Raw genomic sequence first — 13,586 nt, forward strand, 5'->3', positions numbered from 1 at the left:
TTTTGGATTCATTGTTGTCTGGACGACATCGACATCCCTTTATCCTAATTACGATTTGTAACTTAAAATAATTTGTATCTGTATTTGTATCTGGGGTGAGGGTCAATGTCAAAGGTGAGGTTCGAAACACGGTCGCAGTTAGATTTTTTGAATAAAGACATCTTGAACAAATAAACCGGTAGGTAATCTGATATCATGCATTTCTTTGCGATAATGTATTTATTTATTGCACATGCACAAAAGTGGATAGATTTTCCATTTCAAAACGTGTCTTAAAAAGTACTGAAAACGGTATCTAAATATTTATTGATTTATATATTCGGACAATACTAATCGAATTTGAATTAGGATTATACAATATTGCAGAATGGGAACATTTATTTGAGTAATCAGCTCAGGAAATGCATGTCAAAATAGCTTCGCCATTTACTATTATTATTTACTACATAAAACATAAACAACAAAATGATCCTTTCTGCTCCAAAGGGATCTTTCTGCTCCTTTTCCAGTAGAGGGCTCACTCATAGAACACTCTCATAGTTCTCTATGAGGTCTCTATTCTTATCTTACCCTTTGAAAGCATGGCTTTCAATAAGATTTTGCAATGCATATTTTTTTTTAAATAATGTATTGTCACCAGGAAAAATAATGCTAATAAAAATAAGAATATTAAGAATATTATAAATATTAATCATCATCACCATAATCATTATCACAATAATACGTTTAGAAGCATAATCATAACAATAAAGTTTCACTTTCCACTCAACATATGTGTGAAATTAAATTTCTGTTTAGAAAATAAAATGGATTTAGTTTAATAAAATGTGTCTTATCATTCATTATATGATGCAAAAATAGTATTTTCAAAAATACAAAATTACATTTAATTTTCTAATGGCTTTTAATTACCTTTAGAACTTTCTTCCACTTTCATTCTTTTCAAATAAAAAATCAAACGCTGGCTTGGACAAAAACAAATGGAGGGGGTCAATGTTGATCTAGTATTGTTTCACAGTCGAAGACTTTGCATAATTTACCCCTCCCCAAACGCACAGAGGTCCAGGTTTTCATGTGACGTCACTGTACGCGTGGGACACTGCTCTCTTCCCACCTCTCACTCGAGGAATAGAAGTTGTCAGCCAGGAACGGGACGGGGCAGTCTCCCACTCCATTTCTTCAGCTATCCGCCTGCACTATCCCTCCTGTATGGTGGATATTATATTCAATTCTTCTTTCTTGGGTGATATGGGGGATCATTCCAAAAGTAAGTAAACATTTGTGTCTCTCTTTTTTTACTTTGACCGAGGCACATTTATGATTGATTTGATAATTAATAATATTGGGCTACTATTGGAACATTGTACGTGCAATCCTATGCATATGTTTAGCGTTAAACAGACCCAGTGAATCGAAAGCAAGGCCTTTATCGTTGGTAATGGTGATATGAACACATTTTAGTAGAGGTCTATGGTCAGTTTTAAGCGTAGGCTACGGCCCTTCATTCTGGAAATGACAAGGATGACAGAACAGGACAAGAGGTATTGACAGGCTACAGAGTAGACACAATACATGTGGGGATTTAGCGAGTATGTCAGGGGGATTACATGGGTGTACGTGGTGGTAGCATAAATATACAATGTGCATTCCACAGAGAAGTCTGGAATCGCAATGTGTGTGGGCTGTGGGAGTCAGATCCACGACCAGTACATCCTGCGGGTCGCCCCGGACCTGGAGTGGCATGCTGCGTGTCTGAAGTGCGCGGAATGCAGTCAGTACCTGGATGAGACGTGTACTTGCTTCGTCCGAGATGGCAAGACATACTGCAAAAGAGATTATGTAAGGTAGGAGTTGACTAACTTTCCTCACTAACATGATTTCAGAGCTTTGGAATTTCCAAAGGCCAAAATTGTGATTTGATTTAGTTACTGTACAAGAAAGTGGAACTTTATGAGAAGCTTGTTGACATTAATGCAAAAAAAAGATCTATATGAGAGGCAATAGCATACAGGCTAGTCAAAGTGTCTGGTTATTTTGTAAAAATTTAATAAAAAAGGTTGTCTTATCGTAGGCATGTTTTTATGATGATTTGAGTCTAATGTTTTATGCTTGGAACGAAACGTGTGTAATATATAGGCCTAGTAGGTACAATATGAATTCCCAAACTGTTTTGATGATTTTTTGTTGCTGATGGCTATATCCTTGAAATATATTTGAGTTACTCAGCCAGGATCATAGACATTAATTAAAACCAGGCAAGGATGCGTGAAGTCATTCCTGCTATAGGCCCATGCATTATAACATATTAAGACCAATATTCCTATGTCCTTTTCAGATTATTTGGGATTAAATGTGCAAACTGTAACATTGGCTTCTGCAGCAGCGATCTAGTGATGAGAGCTCGTGACAACGTGTACCACATGGAGTGTTTTAGGTGCTCGGTGTGCAGCAGGCATCTCCTGCCGGGGGATGAGTTCTCTCTGCGGGACGAGGAGCTGCTGTGTCGGGCTGATCATGGTTTACTGATGGAACGGGCCTCAGCGGGAAGTCCCCTCAGTCCGGAAATTATTCACTCCAGGTCTCTTCATATTGCAGGTCCGTAAAATAATATTGGTGGTAATAATAATCGCGAGAGTATAATATTAATAACAACGTTAATAACAACTAAAGGATATAACATAATAATAGGATAATAATAATTATTATTCTTGTCTGTAAAATTGTCCTTTTACTGAGAAAGTTTTCAGACTTTTAAGCCTACTAGTTTATTAAATTACACTCATTGGTAGACTACACAAAGTACAGCCATTGGGTGTTGTTTGTATCTATTAAATTGTTTAAGTTATTAGACTAAAATAATTTTTTTAAACAATAAGGTAACATTTAGACTGTTTCAAGGGGGTATGCTGCAATGGTCGATATATTTTCTGGTAATTTAGCCTATATAGGCCTACTGAACGTTTAGAGTTTGTAGGTGTGAAGTTAGAAAAAGAGAGGATAGAAGACCTCGATCAAAACATAGGACTAATACTACAACATAAAAATAATTAATCTTATTTGAATGTAATACATTTGGGGGGGAGTTACTAGCCTATTTGCAAGGAGATGCAAACCTATATAGCCTATAGGTTTAATTAAAGTTTAACAAAGCATCTTATTAATTACTCTATCACAAAATGACATGTATCATCCTTAGCCTATTATTAGCAGAATAGGGAGAAGAAGGTTATCATCAGCCTTGTTTCCTTTCGATTCATTTCTAAATTTGAATCAGTCAGTGGAAATTCAATTTTCAAAGTTATTTCCTTTTGAATATTTGTCCCACAGATCCTGTGTCCGTTCGACAGCCTCCTCATCGGAACCACGTCCACAAGCAGTCTGAGAAGACCACTCGGGTGCGAACAGTATTAAACGAGAAGCAGCTCCATACCCTTCGGACCTGTTACAATGCCAACCCAAGACCAGACGCACTTATGAAAGAACAATTGGTTGAGATGACCGGTCTTAGCCCAAGGGTCATCAGAGTTTGGTTCCAGAACAAACGTTGTAAAGACAAGAAGAGATCGATATTCATGAAGCAACTTCAACAACAGCATCACAGCGATAAAACGGTGAGCTTATTGAGACATTCCAATGCAACATAACATTTCGGTCTTCTAAAAATAAATGTGTAATTTAAAGGCGCGTGCTAAAATGTTGAATACAATGGATAAATATTGCACTTTAAATGTTGAGACAACCAGATGCTGGTGAGATGTTTGTTGTGATACATTTTCGTTTTCTCTGTAGAATCTTCAGGGGCTGACGGGTACGCCTCTGGTGGCAGGCAGTCCAATTCGACACGACAACACGGACCAAGGGAATCCAGTAGAGGTGCAGACTTACCAGCCCCCATGGAAGGCCCTGAGCGAGTTCGCCTTGCAGAGTGATCTGGACCAGCCCGCCTTCCAGCAGTTGGTAAGCACCCACATGAAAAAGAAAAAGAGAACTGCACACTCTAGGCACACACACACACACACACACACACACACACACACAAGAATTTTGAAATAAATGAATGTTTATTCACGGAGCTAGATACCATCCACTCGATCTCTGAATCTCATTTTCAGATTAGAGACTGATGCTTTATTCACTCAATACATTTCTAAATAATAAATATATGCTTTTAAGCATTAAATTCGAATGCTGATCGATTTACAATATGGGCTGTAATAGGCTATACATATTCTTATAGGCCTAAATAATCTTTGTATCTCAGAAGCAATTTGGACTCATTTTCTGTTGCAAATTCCTTTTTTATGTTTAAAAAAAACTTTATTTAACTAAGCAAGTCAATGCAAGCTGCAAGCGACATCTAAAGTAACTGTGCTGATACACGAAGCAATTCAAACGCTATTGAAATTGCATGCAACATCCAACCCTTTCATACATCACGGTTTCATTTATTTGTTTGGTAATTATAACAACATCGCTATAGACAAACTGCCCTCTGTACAATTTGGCTAACTAGTCAAAATGTTGCCTATTTGCCAACCATGTTTTAACAATATATTTAATTTAGCTAGCTAACCAAGCTAGGGATAAGCTAAGCTAGCTATACTAGCGAGTGCAGTACATTTTGAACAATTTCAGTTGAAACTGGACAGAGCATGGTCTGGGTTCACTTCTGAAATGACATGTATTGTCTGCCAGACCATGTACATAACCCATGACTAGCCATTATGTCTAGAATTTTTTTTATACATTTCCCATTTGGCATGTATTTTCTGCCTCGGTTTGCAACAACACAGCTGTGTTGGAGTCCGGAACTGAACGATATGAGTTCTGCTCACTGATTGGACATTGCATACAATCAGTTGCATGAAATATGATTGATTTCTGTTTTGTTATGCAATGCAATTTAGACACACGGAGCAACATACATTGCGTCCAGATTGCTTCGTGTGTCATCGGCTTTAGGGTCCATATTAATAGGCTATGCAATAAAAATAAAAATTGCAGCAATATTGGTTAGGAAACAACGCTAATTAAACACCTGTTTTCATCGCAGGTGTCTTTTTCTGAATCGGGCTCCATGGGTAACTCCTCCGGCAGTGATGTGACCTCCTTATCGTCGCAGTTGCCGGACACCCCGAACAGCATGATAGCGAGTCCGGTGGACACGTGAGACCAGCCCAACAGGTCGCTTCGAACCCCAGCATGCTCCCGCGTGTCCTGCATGAGAACTGGCCAGCTCACAGCATGGATAGGAAAATGATTTTTTATCTTATTTAACGAACAATATCGTTGGAATTGTCTACGAGGATACCAATTTTTCACGGATGGACCTGTCCACAGCATTGTTCAGGATCAGATGAATTTCAAGGTACCAGTGTGCGAATCAAGGCCTTTAACTAAGGCAGAGTCTGAGCCTCGGATCCTACATGGTTGGACATACGTGAGGATTATATCTACAAACATTCAACTTTATTATGAGCCGCTGATTTATAATGAACATATCAGAACGTAATCCATAGTGGCCAACACGGTCATCATTGTAGTTTCATCTAAATGTCCTATGCCGGGTTGGGATCATATGGAGCCCCATGTCTCCGTAGATGTGCATGATTTCTAGAGGTTATGAATATCAAGTCTTGTAAAATATTGTAATTAAGTGGATGAGATACAAATTGAGCCTTTTAAGAAAAAGTAAGTTATTGTTATTTATTGTGAGGAAAGACAGGTAATCTTAATAAACCCATATTAATTGTTTCATGTTTAATGAACTGCATGCGAAATCTCTGCAGTAATTCATTAAAATATTCACCGAAATTTCAATTGACAAAATAAATCACTTTATGTATTTATGAAACGGCTATTTCAGCACTTTATGGTAGGCTTAGGCCTAATTTAAATTATGTCGCTTTTAGGATGAAAAACGTCTGAGATTTATAACAGGCCAATATAATCTCAAATTAATTTCGAACCACTCAAAAGAAATCACTGATTTGATGTCAGTTTAGAGGACACTATTTCCGAAAATGGCTAGGGTTGTTAAACCAAACCAATTTGTAGGCTTGTCATTTTAATTGTATTGGCTATTCAAAATGGATAAAGGAGCAGCATCATAACGGGTCAAATTCAAGCATTTGAGGCCTGTTAATCACTACGGAGGACAAATGTTCATTGAATGGGCCTCCACATATGGATTTGCGATGTGATCATTCCAGTTTCACTTGTAAAGTCACAAGTCTAGACAGAAGACAGGGCTAGGCAGCTCCTTATCTATGCTTGGCATCACCTGCAAACGATACATTGAACGGAACCACAACAAACCCACCTCTCTGTCGCTGGAGTCAGTGCTAAAGGGGACTCTCACCCTGAGAACGCTTTCTGGAGTGTCTTGGGTTTATTTTCATTTCAGCCGGAATCCCGGATAGGAATAGCCTCTGGACATGGAGTACGTCAAGCTTGCCTACGACTGACATATAGCCAACTAGACATCAACAATTTATTGTCGAGGATGAACTTTCTGAACAGAGGATGCAATAGCAGTCTAATCTATTTATCAGGACATGAAACAGCAATTGAAAGATACATAGTAGGCCTTTCTATGTGACGTCTGGCATCAAATCAAAAAGCCATTAGGTATATACTCTATCTTGCTATGTCAATTATGTCAATAATTGCTATGCATCCAGTTGCCTACTGACCAATAAATCCAGGTTTCCTGCCATTATACTCCACCTAATTATTCGTCTGGAAATATTTCATTATCGTGGATAAAAACTCAGATATTTTAGAAACAAAGCATATAGCGTGTTTGAGATACAGGCCTAATCAAATAAATCGCATTTTAAACCTTATTTAGGCCTAATACACCTTCATAATTCACTTTAGACATGTTTTGCGTATTTCTTAATTTTTTTGCGTAATGTCTAGAATAAAGTAAAAAAAAGGAGTCACACAGAAAATAACAGCATAATTTCCCTTTTATCAGATAATTATATAGATAGTTTACAAATCTACATCCCACAATCATCCATCTAAATAGGCTAGCTGTATCTGATACACATCATTAGCCCAAACAAAAGCATCATTAATCCACTGTTGCGCCACGGATGCGCCCTGAGCGGCGGAATGAAAATAGATATAGAATAGAAATAGCCTACTGTCATTTTCTCCTGAGGCATTTCAGGACTTCACCCTACGGATAACAAATGATTTGAATTTAATGGATACATTTCCCATACTAAAGTCACCAGTTGTCCTAAACTCTGGACTCAAAGCATATAACATGGTGTGTAATTAATTAGACTACTCTACTGATGCATAAACAATTGGGGTATACTTCTTCAGGGAAGTAATAGACCTACTTTTTAAGCACCTGGTAGCCACCCAACCTACTGTAGACAGGGGCAGATTAAGTAATTTGGAAGGCCCAGGCAGATGCCAGTGTGAGGCCCCGCCCAGAGCCACCTCAAGCCTTTGTGGGCCCTAAGAGAGCTGGAGGTCGGGGTTCCCCAAAATGCACCCTTCGTGCCCTGTCAGTAATTCAGCCATGATTACAAGGTTTAGATAGCTGGCTAGACCAACTTACCTAGCCAACTATAAAATGTTAGCTGACATGGTCTAATTGAGTGACAGTCAGTGAATGATATGAGAAAAACTGCTGATGCAATACCACATTTCGAAATTGCAACATTATGTATTCTACTATTCATAACTCCGAACGGTAAATTGAGACCCCGACTGAGTTCCTAATTTTTTTATTCACGAGGCCCCCTGATGTGAGGCCCGCAAGCAATTGACTAAATGGTAAGTCCGCCACTGATCGTAGTAGCGCTTGCAGGTGAATTTCAGAACTTTGCCACCCTGCCCTGTACAGGCTTGCACACAAACAATGAAAATAATTATTCAATTGTGCATTGTTTATATGAAAGTTTTATTTCTAAAAACAAGCCACTGGTAAGTCTCCTTGTTGGGAGCTATGAAATACAGTGCTGAAAGTCTACATACCCTTGCATTGTTCTCACATTTCTAAGCCTTACATTTAAATCTAAAAATTGATTCAATGAGGATTTTCCCCCACTGAAATACACAACCTAATCAACATTTTCCGAGTAAAATATATATTTTAAGAATTTTTCTGAAAGTAATAAAAAACAAAAACGAACTTTTGATTGTGAAGGTCTTCACACCCCCAGCTGTCGCACATAGAAATAAGTTCAGGAGAAAATATTTTCATAAAAAAAAAAAAAATGTTCAAGGAGGTCCATGTGTTTGCAAAAGTGGTTCTCATGATATAAGAACAACTTCCCTTGTCTGTATGGTCCCTCAATTGGAGGGTGAATGTCAAACAATGATTCAACCTCAGAGCCACCAATGAGATTTAAAAGCATGTCTGGGAAACATTTTCAGACAGGCATATATCAGGGGAGGTTCAGAAATAATCCCAAGACACTGAATATCCCTTTGTGTAAGGTCAAGTATGGTAATTCTTCTGTGGATGGTGTATCATATCACCCAGGCACCGCAAAGATCTGGCCATCCTTCCTAACGGAGTTGCGAGAATGGAAACTGCTCAGGGACATCAATATGACGCACTCCAGGGTCATTTTCAGCTAATTTATCATCTGATTTAGTTAACAAAAGGCACAGCTCAATAGGTGGTCCTGTGTGGCTCAGTTGGTAGAGCATGGTGCTTGTAACGCTAGGGCTCTGGGTTTGATTCCCATGGGGGAGCAGTATGAAACTGTATACACACTACTGTAAGTATGGCAGAAGTGTGTGGGGATCTTTCCTCTTCTGTTGTTCCCGCAAGCAAGGGGGGAGGCCAATGACATCACTATCAGACCAACTCCTTGAAGTTTGCAGTTGTGTAAAAACTATTTTGGTAATTTTGTTATACCCTTAAAGACATCCTCCTGCAATTTATTAACTTTTGTTGTTGAAAAGCGATATCCCAAGTATAAATACAGTAAAGTATAAATACAGTAAAAAAGTGTTTTTTTCTTGACAACTGGAAACTTCAAGGAGTAGGGCATTCAAGGATTTGGTCTGATGTGAATCCGTGATGTCATCGACTTCCCCATTGCTTTAGGAACAATTGAGGACAAAAGAGGAAAGGCCTATCACCCCACTTGTGCCATGTCATGATTTACCTGGACCACCTAATGAGATGTGCCTTTTGGAAATAAGGTGTTAAATGAGGTGAAAAGGAGACTGGAATGCCACTAAGTGTGTGTACATTATTGTATTTACAGTGCATTCGGAAAGTATTCAGACTCCTTGACGTTTTCCACATTGTGTTACAGCTGGAATTCATTTTTTCCCTCACCTATCTACACACAATAATAACAGACAAAACATGTTAGTAGAAATGTTTGCACATTTATTGAAAATTAAATACAGAAATATCTAATTTCTCATATCTCACAATAAACCATGACAAAGCAAAAAAAGGTATTTAAAATGTTTAGCAAATTTATAAAAAATAAAAAACTGAAATATCACATTTACATAAGTATTCAGACCCTTACTCAGTACTTTGTTCAAGCACCTTTAGCAGCGATTACAGCCTTGAGTGTTCTTGGGTATGACGTTAAATGCTTGGCACACCTGTATTTGGGGAATTTCTCCCATTCTTCTCTGCAGATCCTCTCAAGCTCTGTCAGGTTGGATGGGGAGCGTCGCTGCACAGTTATTTTCAGGTCTCTCCAGAGACGTACGATCGGGTTCAAGTCCGGGCTCTGTCTGGGCCACTCAAGGACATTCAGAGACGTGTCCCAAAGCCAATACTGCGTTGTCTCGGCTGTGTGCTTAGGGTCATTGCGCTGTTGGAAGGTGAACCTTCGCTCCTTCCATCTGGCCACTTTACCATAAAGGCCTGATTGGTGGAGTGCTGTAGAGATGGCTGTCATTCTGGAAGGTTCTCCCATCTCTACAGAGGAACTCTGGAGCTCTGTCAGTGACCATCGGGTTCTTGGTCACCTCCCCGACCAAGGCCCTTCTCCCCCAATTGCTCAGTTTGGCTGGGCAGCCAGCTCTAGGAAGAGTCTTGGTGGTTCCAAACTTCTTCCATTTAAGAATGATGGAGGCCACTGTGTTCTTGGGGATCTTAAATGTTGAAGAAATGTTTTGGTACCCTTCCCCAGATCTGCGCCTTGAAAGAATCCTGTCTCTGAGCTATACGGACAATTCCTTCAACCTAATTTTTTTGGTTTTGCTCGGACATGCACTGTCAACTGTGGGACCTTATATAGACAGGTGTGTGCCTTTCCAAATCATGTCCAATCAAATGAATTTACCACAGGTGGACTCCAATCAAGTTGTAGAAACATCAAGGTTGATGAATGGAAACAGGATGCACCGGAGCTCAATTTCGAGTCTCATAGCAACGGGTCTGAATACTTATGTAAATAAGGTATTTCTGTTTTTATAAAAAAATGTTTTTGCTTTGTCATTATGGGGTATTGTGTGCAGATTAATGTGGAAACATTTTTATTTAATCCATTTTAGAATAAGGCTGTAACGTAACAACATTTTGAAAACGGAAAGGGGTCTGAATACTTTCCGAATGCACTGTATACTTGGGAATTTGTTTTTCAAAAGGAAAAGTTCAAAAATAGCAGGAGTGCATATTTAAGATTATTTTAAAAGCCACATAAATCATTGGCTGAGCTGAGAGAACTGTGCATGGATCAACAACATTGAATTCACTCCACATTACTGGCCTGGGTATGACAAAGTCAAATGAAGGAATCTTGTGTAAAAAAATCCATTCCAAATCATGTTTGCAACAAGGCCGTTAAGTAACACTGCAAGAACACATGGCAAAGAAACACACTTTTTGGCCTATATTAGAAACTTCAGGTTTGGGTCAAATCCAAATTATCACAAGAGTGAAACCACAAAACAATGAGACAGATATTTCACCGGATGTACACAACCGGTCAAAAGTTTTGGAACACCTACTTATTCAAGGGTTTTTCTTTATTTTTTTAATTATTTTCTACATTGTAGAAGAATAGTGAAGACATCACAACTATGAAATAACACATATGGTATCATGTAGTAACCCCCAAAAATTGTGTTCAACAAATCAAAATATATTTTATATTTGAGATTCTTGAAATAGCCACCCTTTGCCTTGATGACAGCTTTGCATACTCTTGGCATTCTCTCAACCAGCTTCACCTGGAATGCTTTCCCAACAGTCTTAAATCTGCTTGAGACAAGTTAGTATTATTATTGCTGTTCATCAATGATCCCCAATCAAATTTAGAATGGATGCCCTAAGAGTTGTGTAACATTGTTAGAATCTTATTCAAAATGATTCAGAACTGTAATTGCTGCCAAAGGTGCTTCCATCAAGTTTTAACTCTGGGGAGTGAAGACATATGCAATCAATACATTTTTATATATACACACACACACACACACACACACACACACACACACACACACACACACACACACACACACACACACACACACACACACACAGTTGGAGTCGGAAGTTTACATACATCTTAGACAAATACATTTAAACTCAGTTTTTCACAATTCCTGACATTTAATCCTAGTAAAAATTCCCTGTCTTAGGTCAGTTAGGTTCACCACTTCATTTTAAGAATGTGAAATGTCAGAATAATAGTAGAGGGAATGATTTCAGCTTTTATTTCTTTCATCACATTCCCAGTGGGTCCGAAGTTTACATACACTCAATTAGTATTTGGTAGCATTGCCTTTACATTGTTTAATTTGGGACAAACGTTTCGGGTAGCCTTCCACAAGGTGAATTTTTGCCCATTCCTCCTGACAGAGCTGGTGTAACTGAGTCAGGTTTGTAGGCCTCCTTGCTCGCACACGCTTTTTCAGTTCTGCCCAGAAATGTTCTATGGGATTAAGGTCAGGGCTTTGTGATGGGCACTCCAATACCTTGAATTTGTTGTCCTTAAGCCATAACTTTGGAAGTATGCTTGGGGTCATTGTCCATTTGGAAGACCCATTTGCGACCAAGCTTTAACTTCCTGACTGATGTCTTGATGTTGCTTCATTATATCCACATCATTTTCCTGCCTCATGATGCCATCTATTTTGTGAAGTGCACCAGTCCCTCCTGCAGCAATGCACCCCCACAACATGATGCTGCCCCCCCCCCCCCAGTTCTTCACAGTTGGACTTCTTCAGCTTGCAAGCCTCCCCTTTTTTCTCCAAACATAACGATGGTCATTATGGCCAAACAGTTTTGTTTCATCAGACCAGAGGACATTTCTCCAAAAAGTATGATCTTTGTCCCCATATGCAGCTGCAAACCGTAGTCTGGCTTATTTATGGCGGTTTTGGAGCACTGGCTTCTTCCTTGCTGAGCGGCCTTTCAGGTCATGTCAATATAGGACTCGTTTTACTGTGAATATAGGTACTTTCGCACCTGTTTCCTCCAGCATCTTCACAAGGTCCTTTGCTGTTGTTCTGGGATTGATTTGCACTTTTCGCACCAAAGTACGTTCATCTCTAGAAGACAGAACATGTCTCCTTCCTGAGCGGTATGACGGCTGCATGGTCCCATGGTGTTTATACTTGCGTACAATTTTTTTGTACAGATGAACGTGGTACCTTCAGGCGTTTGAAAATTGCTCCCAAGAATGAACCAGACTTGTGGAGGTCTACAATTTTTTTTCGGAGGTCTTGGCTGATCTCATTTGATTTCCCCACGATGTCAAGCAAAGAGGCACTGAGTTTGAAGGTAGGCCTTGAAATACATCCACAGGTACACCTCCAATTGACTCAAATGATGTCAATTAGCCTATCAGAAGCTTCTAAAGCCATGAATGGAATTCTGGAATTTTCTAAGCAGTTTAAAGGCACAGTCAACTTAGTGTATGTAAACTTCTGACTCACTGGAATTGTGATACAGTGAATTGTAAGTGAAATAATCTGTCTGTAAACAATTGTTGGAAAAATTACTTGTGTCATGCACAAAGTCGATGTCATAACCGACTTACCAAAACTATAGTTTGTTAACAAGAAATTTGTGGAGTGGTTGAAAAACAAGTTTTAATGACTCCAACTTAAGTGTGTGTAAACCTCCGACTTCAACTGTATGTGTGTGTGTGTGTGTGTGTGTATATATATATACACACACACACTTAGAAAAGGTTCTATACATTTTATTTCACTTTGAACATATCAGTAGGGAAAAAATCTAATAATTGTATCCCTTTTTAGATTGAATTTTAAGGCAGCAAAATGTGAAAACTGTGCAAGGGGTGTGTAGACTTTCGTTAGGCACTATTTATTTGGGGTTTGATTGGGCTGCTTCAGGTGAGAGCAAAGGACTGACTGAGCCTGGTAAACCGAGTATGGTATAGAGAAGGCCCAGCCATTTTAATTTTAACCCAGCTACTCACACCACCTGGGATACTAATCACTATAACTAATGTTATAGTATGCTGTACAAGCAGAAAGTTACACAGGTAGAGAGGCTACAGTCCGTACTTCTCATTGTCACTTGACTATCAGTATAACGTAGAGAAATCACTGAGACTTGAGTGAGCTGCACAGTCTGTAGTTAAAAATAATTGGAGTACAATGAACGA

General features: G+C 39.0%; 1 protein-coding gene across 2 annotated transcripts; it reads left to right on the forward strand.

Moving 5' to 3' along the window:
- The first annotated feature begins 1,102 nt into the window (after positions 1–1,102).
- isl2a (ISL LIM homeobox 2a) lies at positions 1,103–5,849 on the forward strand. 2 transcript variants are annotated; one of them, XM_014124814.2, is made up of 6 exons: positions 1,103–1,267; positions 1,655–1,844; positions 2,336–2,595; positions 3,328–3,611; positions 3,790–3,957; positions 5,054–5,849. In XM_014124814.2, exons 1-6 carry the CDS (start codon positions 1,210–1,212, stop codon positions 5,168–5,170), a joined length of 1,077 nt encoding a protein of 358 aa, XP_013980289.1. In that variant the 5' UTR covers positions 1,103–1,209; the 3' UTR covers positions 5,171–5,849. The 2 variants fall into 2 exon arrangements, with proteins under 2 accessions (XP_013980289.1, XP_013980290.1); XM_014124815.2 differs by lacking the exon at positions 1,103–1,267 and having other exon boundaries at positions 1,730–1,839.
- Positions 5,850–13,586: the final 7,737 nt, after the last annotated feature.

Source organism: Salmo salar, chromosome ssa10, assembly GCF_905237065.1.
Source record: "Salmo salar chromosome ssa10, Ssal_v3.1, whole genome shotgun sequence".
NCBI lineage: Eukaryota > Metazoa > Chordata > Actinopteri > Salmoniformes > Salmonidae > Salmo > Salmo salar.